The following is a 21,813-nucleotide window of genomic DNA, read 5'->3' on the forward strand; positions in this document are numbered from 1 at the left end:
AATGGCATTGAAAGCAGAGGGAGAGTTGAATGGAAAAAGAAGATGTGGTACATATATACAATGGAATATTGCTCAGCCATTAAAAAGAATGATATCATTTGCAGTAACATGGATGGACCTGGAGATTATCATACTAAGCAAAGTAAGTCAGAAAGAGAAAGACAAATATCATATGATATCGGTTACATGTGGAATCTAAAAAATAATGATATGAGTGAACTTATTTACGAAACAGAAACAGACTCACAGACTTAGAGAACAAATTTATGGTTACCAGGGGGGAAGGGTGGGGGGAGGGATGGATTGGGAGTTTGGGACTGACATGTACACACTGCTATATTTAAAATAGGTAACCGACAAGGGCCTACTGTATAGCACAGGGAACTCTGCTCAATACTCTGTAATAGCCTAAACGGGAAAAGAATTTGAAAAAGAATAGAGACATGTATATGTATAACTGAATCACTCTGCTGTACACCTGAAACTAACACAACATTGTTAATCAACTATAATCCAGAATAAGATAAAAATTTAAAAATAAATAGAGGGAGAGAAACAGTTTCCCCCTTAGCTCTACTTTAGAAAAATAAACAAAAGCAAAGAAATGAAAACGATTTGTTTCTTTTTCTGTTTTGAAAGGAATAAGATACAGAAAGATCTAACACATCTTTCTAAATAAACACCTAGAAACAAACTTTTTAAATAAGTAAACATTTTTTTTTGAAAGTAAGGTTTTATAAAATATATTTGTTTCAATTTTAGATTGCATGTCCTCTTATAACCTGCTTGGGACAGAAACAACTGGTCATGGTGAGATACAGTCATAATCCCATTACCACATTTAAGATGGGTTGTAGCCTTGATACATAGTATCCTTGATAGCAGAATTAAAACAGCAAATGACAATTACATGTTCCATATGTAAATTTTATGCTTTGCAAGAGGCACCTGGAGATTTTGACTTCTTTTAGTAAAATAGATGTCAATCACAATTGGCTGATATTATTAGTTTTACACACGAAAAGAAAAACATCTAATTATATTCTTCGTTGTTGATTAAAACTTGAGTGGGTAGATCAGTAGAATGCATTTTCTGTAAACATTATTAGAATCTTCTACATGCCTCTCTTTGGATCATCGTGGACTTATGGATTTATGCCTTATTTTGTCTCAGCTAATTTCATTTAATTAGTTGTGGAGGTGATGATGACTAAAGGCTCAAAATCTCATGACCCTGGCAGGCTCATCAGTGGGCCTGCCAGGGTTCTTTTCCCTTCTTAGAACTAGCGTGAACATCTTGGAAGGCATCTTTGCTTCTTGGTAATATTGTTTCGACTGATTTTGGTTTGGGCCCCTGCTCCAAGACTTGGAATCAGCTACCATCCTGGCAGCATTGGTTCATTTCTGTGAGAAATAGTACTAGATACCAAAATCGGGAGTGTAGGGTAGTACTGTTTTTAGGCAGGATGATACCAGAGGCTGTTTTGGCCCCTTTAGGGACAGGATAAAGAAAAATTATTAAAAAGAAATATATATATATATATATATTTTTTTTTTTTTTTTTTTTTTTTTTTTTTTTTGCGGTACGCGGGCCTCTCACTGTTGTGGCCTCTCCTGTTGCGGAGCACAGGCTCCGGATGCGCAGGCTCAGCGGCCATGGCTCACGGGCCCAGCCGCTCCGCGGCATGTCGGATCTTCCCGGACCGGGGCACGAACCCACGTCCCCCGCATCGGCAGGCGGACTCTCAACCACTGCGCTACCAGGGAAGCCCTAAAATATTTTTTAAGTCATTAGTTCACATTGATGTTTTCAGTTTACATTTAAGTCTTTCCCTATTTCTGAAAACTTTTTAGTTCATTTTCTTTTTTAAGCTGCCCAATTTTCTTTCTTCTGTCAACCTTTTAGCTATATTGCTCTATCAAACCACGGGTTTAAAAGTGTTATTTATATCACAGTGGTATATAAAGCTTCAGAAACCTCCCTTTCAGAACTTAAATCTTATTCCAGTTTAGGTTAAAGTATTACCCCATAATAAAATTCATTGTTCTTCCATTTCATGTGGGCTTTAAGAGAATACATGAGTTTGAAAATTAGATAATTCTGTTAGGTGAGCAAGGTTGTATAGCACCTTATGGGCCTTCTTGATTTTTTTCTTGACTTGGTATTTTCATTTTAGTATTAAGTTCACATGATAACCTTCAGATAGTATCAACAGACACATTGCTGATTATTTGAAAAGAAAATAAAAAGAAACCCCAGAAATCTACCCACAAAGAGCACCAGCATGATACAAGCCATAATACCTAGTACCTTAGATGATATTACTTTATAAATCATAGAAGATGGTCATGAAAGCAAGACCACAGACAGATACAGGTTTTTGAGGTTTTATTTAAAACTTCTTAGACTTTAATTTTCATGAGCCAAAATATAGACTTTGCTTTTTGTTCATTTACATTTTTATTTTTACCATTATCTACTTCCTCCAAGTCAGGTTTAGCGTTTAACTTCAATTTTTCAAGGCCTTGAGAGAAAGACAAATTCAGATATTCCGGATATGGTGATTCTGTATCCCTTCATGTTGTAAAAGTAAGATTTGCAAAAAAATTTTTTTTGTTTCAGATTTTTTTTTTTTTTAATGAAATGCTACACATACAATTGAGATCCTCTTGTACTCATTTCAGAGGTAGCCATTATCTTCAAGTTGGTGTGCAATCTTCCTTTGAAAGTTTTAATGCACTCCTACATACACTTGTTTACATACACAATGAATAAATGGTCTTTGGTTTTAAAATTTTACATAAATGGCATTGTAGGGTACATAACACTTTGTAATTTGCTTATGCATCAACTTTTTAAGGAAATTTTTCCATATTGATATATGTAAACTTATTTCACTTTTTTCAGTTGCTATGTTGCATTCCATTGTATGAATAATATGCCTTAATTTAGTTCCCTCTTGGGGGGGGGTGGGTGGTGGTGATGGGATGAATTGGGAGATTGGGATTGACGTATATACACTAATATGTATAAAATAGATAACTAATAAGAACCTGCTGTATAAAAAAATAAAATAAAATTCAAAAAAAAATTTAGTTCCCTATTGATGGATGTTTAGGTCACCATTTTTTTGCTTTTATAAACAATGCTTTATTGAACACCTTTCCTCATAATTCCTTATGTACATGTGGAATAATTTGAAAGTATACACTTAGAAGTGGAATTGCTGATTTATAGACTAAATACACTGTTATTTTCTATTACTTAATCATCCTTCAGAGTATACCAATTTACAATCCTATAAGCAGTGTATGAGAATTCTTATTTTTCCATACAAATTCTTATATTATCAGACTTTTTAATTTTAGCCAACCTGATGGCGATGATGTGGTAAGTAATCATTATTTCAGTTTACATTTCCCTGAGCATTAGTAAGATTGGGCAGCTTTTCATAGTTTATTTGCCATTTAGCTCTTTTCTTCTATGAATTTCTTGAAAAAAAATAATAGTAAAGGAAGGGAAGCACTAACAGTTGAAGTCCCTTTTATTCATTTGATGAGAGTGTCTTCTCTGTGGTAGGTACTGTATAGGCTCTCGAAATACAGCAGGGCATAAGATAAAGGCTCACAAGTAAAACAGAGTTTTAACAAAATGTGACACAATGTTAAAGAGGGATACTCTCAGTCTATTTCAACCAGAGCCCCAAAGGCCAAGAACAAACAATAAGTGCGGGGTACTCTTGCATCCTAGAGCCAGATGCTAAACCCTCCTGTTTCAAGCTGGGATGAGGGCTGGGGTCGGGGGGGCCCTTGAGCATAGTTTTAGGCTGCAGAGAGGAAGCCAATATAGAGAGTGAGTAAAAATACCAGAGAGGAATTAAGTCAGAAATGAAGACAAAGGGGAAATGAAGGAAATAACCCATGAAACAAGGTGTGGCCTGACCCTGTTAGCAGCAGTACAACTTAGGTATTGAGCTAACATTTTGAAGAAAGAGAACAGTATCACTTGTAGACTCCAGGGAAATTTTATTAACCTCAAGATAGTATTTTGGTAAAAATGGGAACTGACAATGTAAAATCTCTAAAACTCCCACTCCAAGTAAGATAGTTCTAGCTTAGGAAAAAATGTTACATAGCTTAAGCCATATTCTACATTACATTATTACATTACATTACACTATTCCTGGTCAGTGCTTCTATTACCATAACATTTATATATATAATAACCAGTGGGTTATTAAGAAAGACAGGTAGAACAAGGTTGCAAAATCATTTCTAAAATAAATATTTATTGACCACTGACTATGAGCTACACTCTTGTAGGTGGTGCAGTGGCAACAAACAAGTCCCTGCACCTGTTGAACTTATATTCTCTTGGCTTTTGCCTCCAATTTGGAGACATTTGTCTATAGAAGCCTCACCTAGTGATCTTGCTTCTTATGCTTTGTTCACAACTTGAAGCGCACTATGTTCATTCCTCCTACTAGTGAGTCCACAGGTGAATCTGGGTGCCCCTGATTCTTGGGACCAACGATAAAACTTAGATCTTTAAGTGTCCTCTCCAATGCCCAGGACCAATAGATACAATGCATTAAATATTACAATAATTCTATGTGTCATATAAGGGAAAGAAAAAGATCCCAGTTCTGTGCACAGATATTACAGAAGAAAATGAAAGTCAACTCCATCAAAAATTTGTTCCAGATCCTGTTCTAAATGTTTTATATTCGTTATCTCCCTTAATCCATACAATAACTCTCTAAGGAAGATGATACTATTATCCTCATTCTAGAGATAAGTCTGGGAAAGATTAGGTAATTCCTTGGTAAAAGGCAGAGTCTATACACCATGCTACACTGCCTCTTTTCTTCCTCATCCCCAGTTAAGAAAGTGCAAGGTGTCAGAGTGCTCTAAAAACATTATCCTAGGAGATAAAGGGAGGGGGGATAAGGCCAATATGTGTGTGAAGTGCCTGCAGAACTCAGACTTCACCTCCCAAGGTGCCTGGCTACGGAAGTACCATAACAGTCACCTCAGTTCCACTTGAGTGCCCTTGAAGGCCTAACCTAACCTAAGGAGGAGTGTGTGGGGTCAGACATACTGTACGTCACTGATTATAAGATGAACCTTTCACATTTTAACATCTCCTAAGTCAAGATGTATCTTACCACCAATTAATAGATCATATCACTGTGTCATAGTTTAATTGGTAACATTTTTTTCTTGCAGTTGATGGTGGTTTTGATTCTGTGAAATATGGGGTAGATACCTTTGTGGGTGTAAGGACCAGAAGCTGAAAGAGTTCCTGCCTTATCACCCTAGTTTTCTCAGGGAAGGACCATAGGTCATCTTCTAGAATGGAAGGGAAAGTACACTGAGGCATGTGAGGAAGGAGATTGAGATTCTTTTTTTTTGCGGTACGCGGGCATCTCACTGCTGTGGCCTCTCCCGCCGCGGAGCACAGGCTCAGCAGCCATGGCCCACGGGCCCAGCCGCTCTGCGGCATGTGGGATCTTCCCAGACCAGGGCACGAACCCGCATCCCCTGCATAGGCAGGCGGACCCCCAACCACTGTGCCACCAAGGAAGCCCGGAGATTGAGATTCTTGACTCCCCTCTTCCCCATACCACCATCCTCTCCCATCCTCTGTCAATTTCCAAGTCTTAGGGCTTTGGCCTTCTTAAGAGCCTGCACTGATGTGTTCACTGTGATGTCTGCAGTGCTTAGCACAGTGCCTGACACATCATAGATGATCGTTACATATTTATATTAATAAATGAATGAACACATGACCAAAGAAAGTACTGAAGAGACATTGTGGGGAGTGGAAGAGGACATTAACTAGGAGCATGGGTAAGGATGACCCTGCAGACTGTTGCTCCAACTGAGGTTCAAGACTGTGTACCAGTTTGCACTGTAGTGCGCATCTTTTCACTAGTTCTTGGCCTTTCATATATAGAAGTGGAGGAGTCAGAGGGCTTAATTGATTCAAATTAGGAGATTTGCAGGGTGAGTGTGATAGAGAGGCAAAAGACTAAGGATGTCTAGAGTATAGATAAGGAAATAAGTCTTCTAATGTTGCTGGAACACATCTGTGTTTACTTCTTGACCTAAAATGTGTATTTTTTTTTGCTTCTATTGTTTTAAAAACGACTTCCTGTTTCTTATTAGATCAGTTCAAACCCTTGACTATGTACTGTTTCTTTACTAGACTGTATTTAGTAACTACTGTCTAGTGAGTTAATTTTATTAACCTTTCTTTCAAAAGAAACTAATAGTGGATAAGGAAATTATAGAAATAACCTATGAAATTATTTGGTGATCTTCAAGCCATATTTTTTTCTACCTTTCAAATCACATAGATAATCATGCTGAGTAACTACAAACAGTGAACCTATGTGGTTAGAGTTTAATATTGTAATGAAAGAAAATAATTAACCTGGTGGTAATTTAGTGATGAACATTATTGTTATTTTGCATAATTAGGTATATTTGGTAAATATACAAATAACTATCATTCATATCATGTAATGGATTGAATAATCTACATTCACTACACTCAGATCAGCTAAACATGTAACTGTACTTTATAACTGAATTCAGAGTAGCTCACTATCGCTGATGTGGGAAAATCTGGCTGATGTGGGAAAATCTGAATGTGCCAATTCAAGTTAACTCTGTCAATTCTAGTTTAGAGCTAGTTATTTTGTGTTAAAGATTAAGTCACATTCAGGGTTTCCCCTTCTTCCTCCCTCTTACTTCTCCTCAAGTGTAAGCTAGGTCCCTAAAGGGTCTTAGCATCTAGGCACCAAGAAAGGGGGGACATTCAGTCCTGATAGCATTCACTGTCCTTGTCCTTATTGGACTCCAGCTCAGGTAGGAAGCTGCTGTGAGGTTCCTTTTAACTGTCACGATTTAGGGTTTGTTTATTACCAAGATGATCTAGATCAGAGCTACTCAAAGTGTGGTCTGTGCGCCAGCAGCATCCATATCCCACCTAGTCTGGGAGCTTGATGGAAATTTGCATTCTCAAGACCAGCCCCAGACCTAGTGAATCCGAATCTCGGGGATTCTGCATTGTGCCCAGGAATCTGTATTTTTAAATGCTCTCCTGGTGACTCTGATGTACCCTAAAGTTTGAGAAGCTTTGTTCTAGAAGATTTTCTAACTTTCAGCTGAGATATCATGACAGGATTATAATTTTAATTACTAGCAATTATAGTTATAGATAAATAAGATGTCCCTGAGGCATGGTGAGGAATATAATGATGAGGTATTAGTCTTGATGGGAATAGAGCGGCTGAGGTAAAAAAGGAAGAGGTTTAGGTAACCATAGGACATGATGAATGCAGAAGGTACCTGGGAACATGGAATTGATAGAAAAAAGAGAATTGGGAAGGGATTGAAGGAGAAGCGTGTTTTAAATGCTTACTGTTATGACAGTTTACTAACTTCTTTTGGGCTGTGTCTAATTAAGGTTCTCTTAAAAATAAGCAATGGGGCTTCCCTGGTGGCGCAGTGGTTGAGAGTCTGCCTGCCAATGCAGGGGACACGGGTTCAAGCCCTGGTCTGGGAAGATCCCACGTGCCACGGAGCAGCTGGGCCCGTGAGCTACAAATACTGAGCTCTGCGCGTCTGGAGCCTGTGCTCCGCAGCAAGAGAGGCCGCGACAGTGAGAGGCCCGCACACCGCGATGAAGAGTGGCCCCCGCTTGCCACAACTAGAGAAAGCCCTCGCACAGAAACGAAGACCCAACACAGCCAAAAATAAATAAATGAATAAAAAAAAATAAATAAGCAATGAGGGGTGATTTTAGGATTAGAGATTTAGATAAGTACTCTATCCAGAAAAATATTACAAAACCTTTAGATATAACTCATGCTAGTATGCAATTTCTTTTCCTTTCAAACGTCTGTGCAGATCTGGACCTTCTTCCCCACCCCCCAGACATGCACACCTAAACACTTTTTTTTAATTGATAATTGTAGATTTATTCAGTGGGGTGAGAGGGGAGTGATCTGACCTCGTTCATTACCTCCTTTGGGCAGAAGTATTTGTCAGCATTGAGATCTTGTCATAACTTCGTCATTTCCTTTGGGGTAGCTCAGTGGGCAAGTGCTTCTTTTAGAGGCCTTTAGTGGGAATGTTAAACAACAAACTGGTCTACTTTTGGAAAGAGAAGTTTTTAATAGAAACTTTATAAGCATTATATAATCCATTGTTTCAGTTGCAGAAGATGTCCTTTTGGAAAAGGTACTCACAGATCTTAATGTGACTTAGGAACAATAGACAATAATCTCACAAGAAAGGGAAGCAAATAATAGATTGCTATAATGAGAGACAGTCCTCCTTGGGCTTCCTATTCACTTACACATCCTGCTAGGTATGCGAAGAATCAAGAATGTAAGGCCCTGACCACCCTTTTTTTCCCCTAATTTTAAAAAAAACTGAGACTTTACTTTTTTAGAGCAGTTTTAAGTTCACAGCAAAATTGAGGGGTTGGTACAGAGATTTCCCATACAATCCCTACCCTCACACATGTATAGCCTCCCCCATTATCAACAGCTCCAGCCAGAGTGGTACATGTGTTACAGCTGATGAACATACATTGATACATACGTCATAATCACCCAAAGTCCATTGTTTACATTATGGTTCACTCTCAGTGTTGTACATTCTGTGGGTTTGGACAAATGTATAATGACATGTATCCACTATTACAGTATAATACAGAGTATTTTCACTGCCCTAAAAATCCTCTGTGCTCTGCCTATTCATCCCTCTCTCCCCCCAAACCCCTGGCAACCTCTGATCTTTATACTGTCTCCACTCTTTTGCCTTTTCTAGAATGTCATACAGTTGGAATCATATAGTATGTAGCCTGTATTGGCTTCTTTTACTTAGTAATGTGCATTTAGGTTTCCTCCATATCTCTTCATGGCTTAATAGTGCATTTCATTTTAGTGCTGAATAATATTCCATTGTCTGGATATACCACAATTTATTTATCCATTCACCTACTGAAGGACATCTTGGTTGCTTCCAAGTTATGGCAATGATGAAGACAGCTGCTGTAACCATCCATGTACAGGTTTTTGAGTGGACATGAGTTTTCATCTCATTTAGGGAAATACCAGAGCACTTGATTGCTGGATTGTATGGTTAAGAGTATGTTTAGATATGTAAAAAGCCTCCAAACTGTATTCCAAAGTGGCTGTACCATTTTGCATTCCCACAAGCAATGAATGAGAGTTCCTGTTGCTCCACATCCTCCCCAGTGTTTGGTGTTGTCGGTATTCTGGATTTTGACCATTCTAATAGGTGTGTAGTGGTATCTCGTTGTTTTAGTTTACACTTCTCTAATGACATATGATGTGAAGGATCTTTTCATATGCTTATTTTCCATCTGCATATCTTCTTTGGTGAGGTATCTGTTAAGGTCTTTGGCTCATTTTTAAATGAGATTGTTCATTTTCTTATGGTTGAGTTTTAAGAGTTCTTTGTATATTTTGGATAGCCGTCCTTTTTCAGATGTGTATTTTGCAAATACTTTCAGTCTGTAGCTTCTCATTTTCTTGACATTATCTTTCACAGAGCAGAAGCTTATCAATTATTTCTTTCATGGATCATGCCTTTGGTATTGTATTTAAAAAGTCATTGCCATACCCAAATTTATCTAGATTTTCTCCTATGTTATCTTCTAGGAGCTTCATAGTTTTACATTTTATATTTAGGTCTGTGACCCAATTTGAGTTAATTTTTGTGATGGGGGTAAGGTCTGTGTAGCCACTCTTTATCCAGGCCATTTCTCTGGTTTGTGGTGAGAAGCCTTGAGGAATGAGGTAATGTTCCCCTTCTGGACCAACAGCAGATTTGGTTACTGCTTGCTATAAAAGCGGGGGATTCCCTAAGCTCAGTGTTGCTTTCGTTGAAATTCAGCTCACTGCGAATGTAAGAGTGTCTGGGCCCTAGGCATTGCCCTTGTGGGTCCTGAAGTCAAGGAGAACCAACATAAAAAAGCTGGTGATCACATTGCTTAATTTGCTGTGAGTAATAAAGTCCTTGGTCTCTTACACAAAAATCGTGTGTCTTCTGCCAGCAACCATGAAACAGGAACAGATTAATTCATTAGCTTGTATGTTGGGTAAAATCAAATTACAAACTGACGATTATATGGTGAGAATTAGAGAGCTTTTAGCCTCTGAAGGGGGATTTGTTCAAGGGTTTCCCAAAGAAGGTTGTTAGAAAGGGAACAAAAACAGGGGGTTGTAGTAGGGTGTATAGGATATTGAGAAGTTAAAATATATATATTTGAGAGTATGTTTTATGTCATAGGTGGCTATACACATATACCTCTTATATAGACAGTTCTCCAAGTTGTTTTGGAAAAGGAGAAGGCAATATTCCTTTTCTAATAGCTCTGTTAATCTTGTCTTAAAATGGGTTTAAGTTGTTTCAAGGGGTTATAAACAGTGGCACAGCAGATCTCCATAATCTGTGCAAGTGACCCATGTAATCAGATGGCACGCTTTACTGCCAAGGTAAATTTAGCTTGTTTCATTTGGGGGGCAGTGACATTTGCTATTTAGGCTTTCTTTCTTTTTTTTTTTTTCTTTTTAATATATCTTCAGACCAAAGTCTGTAACAGTAACTTTTCCATATCACGGGAGGATGTAAAACCCTGGGGTAGAAAGTGTTCAGGTGAAAGAAGAATGAGTTAGTAGGCTAGGGGTGTGGAGGGCAGCTAGTTAGAGAGTTCCAAGTAAAGGATTGTAAGAGATCATATATATTACTGCTTCCATCCTGCTGTTTCCTTGTCCCTTGATTTGTTGGCTGTCTCCTTGAACATAATGAAGTTAGAATACACATTCCACAGTCACATGAATTGCAGCTTTTCAGAGAGATGAGCCACAGAACAATTTTATTCTAAACCGATGTCATTAGATTCTAGAATCTGCTATCATTATATTCTGTGTTATTGCCATGTTAGTTCTACATGCAGCTTAAGCATTCAGCTTCTAACCTGTTCCACCTACACAGGGCATTTTACGGCTTAAAGATGATGGCTTAGAAAGGAAGGGAGAGATTTACTTTGGATTAAATTCAGTATGGGACAATGCTTAAGGTAAACCTTTAAAAATAAAAAAACACTTCTCCATATGTTTCATGTGCTAAAGAACATTGAAATACTCATAAACCAAGCTTTAATGTTTCCTTTAGTTTCCCACAATAACTGAATATCTGGAATATCTGGATATTTATCTGGAATATTCTCTCCAGAGAGGTTCTGCTTTATCCATGGTTAATATTTTAAAACGTGTTAGTCAGCAGGGTATACATTTATTGTACTTATTAGCCCCTTTAAATATAGTAGTTTAATAGTCTCAAACAGATATTATAACTTAATTATTTTCAAAACAGGGAAGTTCTACCTTTACCTTCAGGGAATCCTTTTGTTTCGGTGCCCTCTCATATGTTTTCCCTTACTTTTCTTTGTGCCTGCTTCCCTGAGTCTTTCAATTTATCTTCCCAAGGTTTAATATAGTGGGCAGGTACTGTGTAGGTAGTTAGAAATAATCTTTTAGACTTAGGCATTCTTTTGGATACATCTATGTGGCTACCAACTTCAGCTGTCGTAATTTCTTACATTGTTTCCATATTGATAAGGTGGCCATTCTTCAGGAGGCTTGGCAGGTTTCCACCTGTACTCCCTATTTTTTTTCCTCATTTGACACTTCTCTCACTCTAGCTGCTGCAAAGAGGACCAGAGCTTCCAAACAAAATGTCCTGCAGATCAAGTTTCTTCAGACCCCCTGCACCCTGGAGCCTCTTCTATTATTCAACCACCAGAATCTCTTGATTTTAAAACAGCTCATCCTCCTTTCATGCATAGAGCCAGTTCACCTAGAGGAAGTAAAATTGCCTCTTCTTCATCAAATACATCTTCTTACTCATCTTTCTTTGGAAGAAGACATTCTTTATTTGCTAAATTTCAGAAAAGCAGTGCTTCCCTTCATTCTGGACAAAGTAGAGCTAACTTTGATTCTGAAGAAAAAAGAAGCTTCAGTGATTTAAAATCGCCCTCAGAACATTTTCGCTTTAGATCCAGAAGTCTTTTCTCTGCCCCAAAACTAAATATAATTTCCTGTTATGAGAGTGCTAGTAAATTTTTTGATCCTCAATCAAGAAGTCAATGCATATTTAATCCAAATGAAATTGAAATCATTTCTAAAAACTTGAGTATTACTGATGCTGGAAAATATATAAGCTCTTATTCTCCTGAATATAACACTAAATATTTTATGAATTCTGAAACAAATGCTAATTCCTCAGCCTGTCGGAACACTGTCGCTAACATCTATCAAAGCACAGCGACCATGCTTACTCTTCCAACTACTACTTCCTATTCCTCTCAACAACGTGGAGTTGCCAGTGATATTCAAGAAAGAGCAGTTAAGGAACAATTCCTTTCATCCTGTTTTTCAAAGTCGCAGTAGAAATAATTCTCCAGCTATGTTGCAACATCATCCCTCTCAAAGTGTAACTTTCCCTGTTCTCCGTAATGTTGGATTTACTTCGTTTTATAAAAATGCTACCCCACCTCAAAATGGAGTTACCTCAGATCCCTTTGAAGATGAAAACAATGCTATCTCATCTAAAGATGAAGACAAATCTTCACCTAATGAAATTCCTGAAATAAGGTCACCTCAGACTTTACCCTCTCTTAGAAGGGCAGCTCAGATCAGAAGCTTTCCCACCAGGCATACTATATAGTCTGTAGAAATCACTGCTCAGTTTTCATAGAGGTCTCCTCCCTTACTAAACTTCACTGCATATTCTGAAAAAGAGCTCTACATTGCAGTCTAAATTTAACTTTAATTTCCATATTTTTTGAAAGATAGTTGGTTAACATTATTGGAGTATGGAAATCAAAGATTGTTCATCTGTTTCAGGCTTTTAACAGATTTACTGCTTATAGATTGACTAGTCCCAAATTTCTGAGTGACTATTGTCATACTTTTGTGGTCTGAAAATAACATCAAGCTTTAGATCTTCTAAATGTATTACAGTCTTTGAGGGTTTAACATCTTCTTTTATTCTACTCTAATCATTAAAATAGTATTCCTCTATAATCTATAGAGCTATATTCATCAGTTCACAAATTCCCATTTATATCAGCCTTGCTAGCTATAGCTCATGCCAGACATCCCACTGATAGACAATGTTTTTACTAGTACAAGGATCAAATCATAAGTAAAAACATATTGTAGTGGAAATAGGCAGAATATGTTGAAACCAGATATTTTAATTAGTTTTAATACACGTTAGTTTATGTATATGTCTGAGAATTCAGAAAACTCTGAAATCAGAGTTTGTCTTTTTATTTGTAAAAGTGAAAATTTTCAGGTTTTTTCCCGAAATTTTTATTTTAAAAAGTGTCTCCAAAATTTTATTTTTGATGTGAAAATTTAAATTTTTGCCATTATATTAAGCAAAGTTTATAAATATATTTATCACAATAACAAATAGAAAATGCATATAAGCAATTAAAAATACTTAGAATATAATTGGGCTTTGTAGAGGAAAGAAATTTGTATTATTTTCAATTATTTGTCATAATAAAATGCCCGCTAAATTTATATCATTGTGCTAAGATATTTTTCCTTTTGTGTTTTCCTCCTCCCTTTAGCATGTATCATAATTTTTTTTCTATTTTAATTTTTTAGTTGTGGTGAAATACACATAAAATTTATCATCTTAACCATTTTTAAGTTCACTGGCATTAAGTATATTCATATTGTTGTGCAACCATCATGATCATCTATCTTTAGAACTCTTTTCATGTTGTAAAGGTGAAATTCTACACCCATTAAGCAATAACTCCCCCATCTTCTCTTCCCCTAGCCTCTGACAACTACTATTCTACTTTCTGTCTCTGTAAATTTGATTCCTCTAGGTACCCTATATAAGTGGAATTATATAGTATTTGTCTTTTTGGGACTGGCTTATTTCACTCAGCATAGTGTTCTCAAGGTTCATCCATATTGTAGCATGTGTTAGAATTTCCTTCTTTTTTAAGGCCGAATAGTATTCCATTGTATGTATATACCACATTTTGCTTAGTCATTCATCTGTTGATGGACACTTTGGTTGCTTCTACCTTTTGGCTATTGTGAATAATGCTGCTATGAACATGAGTGTATAAATATCTCTTCCAGACCCTGCTTTCAATTCTTTTGGTTATATACCCAGAATTATATGTTAATTCTATTTTTAATTGTTTGAGGAACTGCCATGCTTTTTTCCATAGTAACTGCGCCATTTTATATTCCTCTAAGAATGCACAAGGATTCCAATTTCTTCACATCCTTGCCAACACTTGTTTTTTGGTTTTTTGATAATAACCATCTTAATGAGTGTGAGGTGGTATCTCATTGTGGTTTTGATATGCATTTTCTCCCATTGTGTGGGTTACCTTTCATTGTTGATTGCGTCCTTCGATGCACAGAAGTTTTTAATTTTGATGTTCAGTTTATTTTTTTATTTTGTTGCCTGTGCTTTTGGTGTCATATCCAAGAAATCATTGCCAAATACAATGCCATGAAGCTTTTCCTCTATGTCTTCTCCTAAGAGTTTTATAGTTTTAGATTTTACACTTAGGTCTTTGATCCATTTTGAGTTAATTTTTGTATATAGTATAAGGTAGGGATGCAACATCATTCTTTTACATGTGAATATCCCGTTTTCCCAGCACCATTTCTTTAAGAGACTGTTCTTTCCCATTGAATGCTCTTAGCACCCATGTCAAAAGTCATTTGACCGGGTATGTGAGTGTTTACTTCTGCACTCTCTATTCTATTTCTTTCATGTATATGTCTGACTTTATGCCATTACACACCATTTTGATTACTGTAACTTTGTAATAAGTTTTAAGATCAGGAAGTGTAAGACCTCTAACTTTGTTTTTTCAAGATGTTTGGTGGAATTCACCAGTGAAGCCATGTGACCCTAGGCTTTTCCTTGCTGGGAGGTTTTTGATAACTGACTCAGTCTCTTTGCTGGTTATAGATCTGTTCAGATTTTCTGTTTCTCCCTGATGCAGTATTGGTATGTTGTATGTTTCTAGGAATTTGTCCATTTCAACTAGATCATCCAGTTGTTGACATACTATCCTTCACTGTAGTCTCTTATAATCCTTTTTATTTTTGTAAAATCGGTAGTGATATACCCTGTTTCATTTCTGATTTTAATTATTTGATTCTCCTCTCCTCTTAGTCAAGCTTAAGGTTTGTCAATTTTGTTAATCTTTGAAGAACCAGCTCTTGGTTTCATTGATTTTATGTTTTTTTACCCTCTATTATGTTTATTTCTGATCTAATCTTTATTTCTTTCCTGCTAGCTTTGGGTTTAGTTTGCTCTTTTTCTAGTTCCTTAAGGTGTAAATTTAGGTTGTTGATCTGAGACCTTTCTTTTTAATGTCAGTATTTTACAGCTATAAGTTTCCCCCTTAGCACTGCTTTCACTACACTTTATACACTCTGATATGTTGTGTTTTCATTTTCTTTTGACACAAGATAACTTGCTAATTTCCCTTGTGATTTCTTCTTTGACCCATTGGTTGTTTAATAGTGCGTTGTTTAATTCCCACACATTTGTGGATTTTCCAGTTTTCCTTCTACTGTTGATTTTTAGTTTCATCTCATTACAATCAGAAAAGATACTTTGTATGATTTTCATCTTTTAAAATTTATTAAGACTTGTTTTTCTTTTAATATTGTGCTAACAGGACCTGCAGTTCCGTGCTAAGTAGAAGCAGCAATATTGGACATCCTTTTCTATTTCTGATTTTAAGGAGAATGCTTATAATGTTTCATCATTACATATGAACTGTATCGTAGTTTTTGGTTTATATTCTATTATAAGAAGTTCTATTCCTTGTTTATTCATTTGGTATTTCTTTTGTGCTGAAATGGTGTTGAATTTACTGAAAAAAATTTTTTTGGTAACCGCTAAAACGATCATACAGTTTTTCTCTTTTTATCTGTTATGCTAGAGAAATTTTCTAATGTTAACTGTGCTTGTAATTAGTGAGATAAACTCAATTTGGTTACAATGTATTCTCTCATGTGCGTTGAAGTTTTTTGGTTGATATTTTGGAGGATTTTTGCATCTATGTTTATATGTGAAATTGGCCTATAATTTTCATTTCCTATTATACTATACTTGTTTGGTTTTGGTATTAGTTTTACTAGCTTCATAAAATGAGGTGAGAAATGTTTCCTCTTTTTCAATTCCTTAGAAGAATTTGAGTAATTCTTTGCATATATTGATAGAACTCACTATATAGCTATCTGTGTCCCCCCACCCTTCTGTCTATCTCTCTCTCTCTCTCTCTGTCTCTTTCTGATTTAATTTATTTAATGGCTATAGGAATATTCAATTTTTTTCTTATAAAAATAACATCTTTTTTGAGATATTAATCATATACCATAAAATCACCCTTCTAAATTGTACAATGTAGTGGGTCTTAGTTTAAATAATATTGTCTGATATTAAACCAGTTACTCTCTTTTAGTTATTATTTTCTTACTATATCTCAGGTGCATAGAATTGGACTAAAAATTGTCTTTAGCTCATGCAAACACTGATTACTGGTGCATGCATGTGCCACTTTTACTCATTTATTTAGTTTGTTATTATAAATAATGTAATAAGCATCTATGAAACCATTTGGCTCCTTGCCTCCCCTCACTTGAGGGTAACCATCATCCTGAGTCTATACTTTATATTGTTCATTCCTCGCTGTCCTTTTTATATAATTTTATTGCATATGTGTATATTCCTTAAAAATAACATTGAATTTTGATTGTTTTATGAAAAGGGGATCATGTTGGATATAATTTTAAGAGCTTATTTTTCCACTTAATATAAGTTTGTTAAGAGTCTTCCCTATTTTGCACATCACTGTATTTCTTTCATTTTGACTGTTGGGTAATATTCATCCACTCTCTTGACTGGGCATTTCAGTTGTTTCCTGGGGTTTGCTATTGTGAAAGTACTGTTGTCTATATTCTTACACCTACCTCCTTTTGTACATGTGCCAGAGACTTGGTTACTGAGTCCTCAGATATGTGAAAGTTCAATATTAATAGATGATGCCAAAGCACTTTCCCAGCTGGTTTCACCAGTTTACATTCACATCAGATCCATGGATTGATTTCCTCTCCAACATATAGTATTGTCAGATTTTTAAATTTTGTAAATGAAACAGGTCTCAATAATATCTCTCTGTGGTCCTGATTTGTATTTCTCTGATTGCTAGTGAATGTTGAACATCTTTTCTTACGTTTATTGGCTATATGTATTTTTTCATTTGGGAAAACCTCTTTTGAGCTTATTTCTGTTGCATTTATTGTGTTTTTTCATTGAATTTTAGAAAATATTTATGTATTCTTGATATTAATGTTCTCTAGTTGTACATGTTACAAAATATCTATTCCTGGTTTTTAATTTGTGTTTTTGCAGTTTTGAAAATATCTTTTGATTAGCAACAGTTTTTCATTTTAATATAGTCAAATTGGTTAATCATTCATAATTAATAATCATTAATCATCATTTATAGCTAATGCTTTTGTATTTTGGTTAAGAAAATTTCTTGCCCCAAAGACTAAAAGTTATTCACCTATATTTTCCATTTAGAGTTTAAAAAATTATTTTTAACACTTAATTCCTTATACCATCCTTATACCCTTAGAGTTACTTTTAATATTATAAGACAGAGATTCAATTTCAACTTTTTCCGTAGAGATAACCATTTTTTTCCAGCTCAGTCTGTTAACTTCTCACTAATCTGACATGTCACATCTGTCATATACCACACTTTCATTTGCATATGAGGCTGTTTCTTGGCTCTCTTCTGTTCTGTCAGTCACTCATCTATCCTTGTACCAATAGCACACTGTCTTTAATTATTATAGCTGCATGATAGGTCCTAATATTTGGTGAGGTAAGTCTTCTCTCCCTGCTGTCTTTCTTAACAGTGCTTTGACTATTCTCGGCTCTTTACCTTTTCATGTAACTTTTAGAATCATCTTATTAAATTCTATGAATTTCTGGTGAGGTTTATAAAATTGGAATTACATTGAATTAATCTGGAGAGAATTTACTTATTTATAATATCAGTTGTTTCTAGCCATGAACATGATATATTTTTCCATGAATTTAGGTTCTTTTATAAACAGCTTTTAATATATCTTTTATGATATTCTCCATAGAATTTTTACATATGTTTTATTAGATTTATTCCTGGGTATCTGATATTCTCTGAGATCATTGTAAGTAAAGTATTTTATATAATTTTGTTTTTTAGGCTTTTTGCTGCTAATATATTAAAAATGAAACTCACTTTCATATTTTAATCTTATATGCAGCCGACCTGGTAAACTCTATTAGTCTCATAATTTGTAGGGTTTTTAAAAATATGTTCTATGTAAATAATCGTATCATCTGCAATAATATGAAGGTTATGTTTGAACAAGGGTGTGAAACAGGTGAGGAAGTAAATTATGTGGATATCCAGTGGAGAACATAGCAGGCAGAAGGACAGCAAATACAGATGTTAAAGCAGGAACATGGCTGATGTGTTCAAGGAATGTCAAGGAAGCCAGAGTTCCTGGAGTGCTGAGCAAGCAGGAGAGTGGTAGGAGATGAGGTCAGAGGTATTGGACTAGATTATGTAGGGTCTTGTAGACAACTCTAAGGACTTAGGTTTTTACTCTGATTTGGTCATCCACTGGAAGGTTTTGAGCAAAGGGTGACATGATCTGAGTCAGCTTTTTAAAGGACCATTCTGGCTCCTATGTTGAGAATAAACTACAATGGTCAAGGACTAAAGCAGGGAGGCATGATAGGAGGCCATTGCAATAATCCAGGTAACGTGATGGTGGTCTAGACCAGGGGAGTAGTGGGTAAAGGTGGTGAGAGGTGGCTGGGTTCTGGATATATTTTGAAGATAGAACTAACAGGAATTTCTGAAGGTTGCTTAGGAGAGACAAAGAAGTCAAGGATGATTCTAAGTTTTTTGGTTTGAGCAATTAGAAGAATGAAGTTGCCACTGATAATGTTGAAGAAGTTGAGCATCATTTCACGTAGTGTCTTCTTTGTAAGGACTTTGAAGGAAATTTGAGTCTTATTATTGGAAAGAAGTGCATTTCTCTCAAGAACTTGCTTAATTTCTATCTTTGTTAGTATCTGTTGGGAACTGTGACTGCTTTAGCTGCTGGAAGATGTAGAACCACATTTGTGTTGTGCCTTTGTAGCAAGGGTATAGATATGTAAAGTATATGTACTTTTTTATTGACCTCATTCACATTTGGCCTTGTTTTTACCTTTTCCTGCCACTTCTGATTTGTTCTCTTATATGTCCTCATATACCTCCTTAAAATCTTTTTAGAACAGAACAGTGTGTAAATAAATGAAAACAAATTGTTTGCATTGTATGCTACCAAAAAGGAAATGTGGGAGGTAGCATGAATTTTTAAAGACTAAGAGTTAGAACATCGTCTTGAACTACAAATTAACATGTGTGTGTGTGCATACGTATATATAAAAATATATACATATGTGTGTATAGATGTATATTATATATATATATCTGAGTGCCTGCTGAGTTCCTACAACTCTGTATCATTCATTCAGCAATATTCAGTGTGTGTCCACTATGTGTCAGGTGCTGTTCTAGGCACTTGATGACATCAATTAATAAAACAAAGAATCCTATTGTCAGGGAGCATGCGTTCTAGTGGGGGAGATACTGACAAAAATAGCACATGTAGTAGGTTAGTAAAGTATATTAGAAGATGATATGTACTACAGAAAAAAACATCAAGCATGATAAGGGAGACTGGAGGGGAAGGAAATATACAGGGAGGTTGGAGTGTGGTGGTCGCAGCATTAAACTGAGTGGTCTGGATGGGTCACATTGAGAAGATGACATTGACAGAGACTTGAAGGAGGTGAGGGTGTGAGTTATGTCCCCTTCTGAAGGAAGAGCCATTCCATCAGCAGGAACAGCAAGAAAAGTTCTTGAGGTAGGAGTGTCCCTGGCTTGTTTAAGGAACAGCTGGGCAGCCAGCATACAATTGGCTGAGTGAGAAACGTGGTGGGAAACAAGGTCAGGGAGGTGACTGAGCTGGGAGAGACAAATCTCATCTAGCCTCATAGACTGTTATTAGGACTTAACCTTTTTCTGAGTGAAAAGGGGCACCATTACAGGCTTTCAAGCCTAAGAGTGAAATGATTTGACTTAGATTTTAAAAGGATCACTCTATCCATTATAGTATAACTTTACAGAGAGTTGATGATTATTTCTGCAATTTTAGGTATATTACAGCTAATACTGATACTGAAGAACAGAGTTTTCCACTCCCTAAGGCATTTAACACTCATGTAGAGGAATTAAATTTAGATGCCCTTATTCAGACAGCTGATAATTTACGTATGAATGAGTCCAGAAAAATGGAGAGTTTTGAACTACTTTGTGACCACAAAGAAAAGGTAAGAAATATGTGATAATAACATGCTTGTATAGTTTTAATTTTTTATTTAATCTACTGTCCCATTCATGTTATGACCATAACAATTGTGTCACAGTTTACACAAGCTAAATGATTGATGTACATTTTTTTATAATATCACTACAATTTTTTAAAAGCAAATATAAGAGTTTATTAGGCTCTAAGGTCATAAAAATGAAAACCAGAGATATGATTATACAGACTGACATTGATTTTATCAATCTGATATATTTCGTAAATATTTGGTAACAGATAAAGAATAAGACATACTGCTTCTCTGGAGGGAGGAAAAGCTACATTTTAAGCTCGCTATCTTACAATTACTAATATAACAGCCATTAGTATTTCACTGTGTCCTACCAGTAATCGTTTTCCAGTGTTTAATGCTGGGCTGAATTGGGAAAGCTCATCCTTCCCACCACCACCAAAGGAAAAAAAAAAACGGTGGGTTTTGCAATATCACAAAGATCAATAAATCTTTTTCTTTCCCATGAGAGATTTAAGTCTAACCTTTGAGGATTTAGCAACTCTAAACGCATTACCTAAAAGTTTTAAAATCTCCAGGATTGTATTTAGGCAATTTAGGTAAAAAATGTGACTCCTCTTTTGAATGTATGTAATCTCTGATAACTTACAGATATTATCTGAAATGCCCATTGAAGCATCATATTAATAATAGATAACTTAGAAAGGAAAACAAAGAGAGGATACTACAACCCAGAGAGAATTTATAAATTCTGACACCTATCAAGTTTCTCGTCTTTGTAGGTGTGGAGCTGGTGTCTGCATAATATTCATTGGTTTTAAGATCCAAATGTAACACTACATTACATCACATTTTATAGCCATGAATATTTGAACTTAAAGTGTGATCTGCACATGAATAGATACAGTCATTTCTAAGTACCAGTTTACCTAATTTTTTAAAAGTTGCAGTGGAAAACACAGTCTGGTCACGTTTCTGAGTTTATCTAATGTGCAGTTCTGTCTGTTCAGTTTAGAGATGAAATAGAGTTTATTTGGCGGTTTGCTCGTGCTTATGGAGACATGTATGAGCTATCTACAAATGCACAAGAAAAGAAGCATTATGCTAATATTGGTAAGTATTCTGTAAATATTAATTATCCTCAAGTAGTAATCATTATCTATAGTAAACCACTAATGAATTTTAATTAAAGCTAAATTATCTTAGCTAAAACAAGTATGTTTAATCTATTTCAACATATCCTAGTACTTG

At 35.7% G+C, this 21,813-nt stretch overlaps 1 protein-coding gene across 6 annotated transcripts in view; it reads left to right on the plus strand.

Moving 5' to 3' along the window:
• RMDN2 (regulator of microtubule dynamics 2) overlaps nucleotides 1-21,813 on the plus strand; it is a 69,150-nt gene that overhangs the window by 9,820 nt on the left and 37,517 nt on the right. For 4 of the 6 annotated variants that reach the window (XM_032653649.1, XM_032653652.1, XM_032653651.1 and 1 more), the window contains exons 3-4: nucleotides 20,382-20,556; nucleotides 21,573-21,675. In XM_032653649.1, coding sequence (XP_032509540.1) covers nucleotides 20,382-20,556; nucleotides 21,573-21,675 — 278 coding nt within the window. Of the gene's footprint in view, nucleotides 1-10,974; nucleotides 11,126-11,749; nucleotides 12,453-20,381; nucleotides 20,557-21,572; nucleotides 21,676-21,813 lie in introns of those variants that run through there. The other 2 variants (XM_032653653.1, XM_032653654.1) reach the window with 2 other exon arrangements.

This window comes from Phocoena sinus, chromosome 13 (genome assembly GCF_008692025.1).
Source record: "Phocoena sinus isolate mPhoSin1 chromosome 13, mPhoSin1.pri, whole genome shotgun sequence".
NCBI lineage: Eukaryota > Metazoa > Chordata > Mammalia > Artiodactyla > Phocoenidae > Phocoena > Phocoena sinus.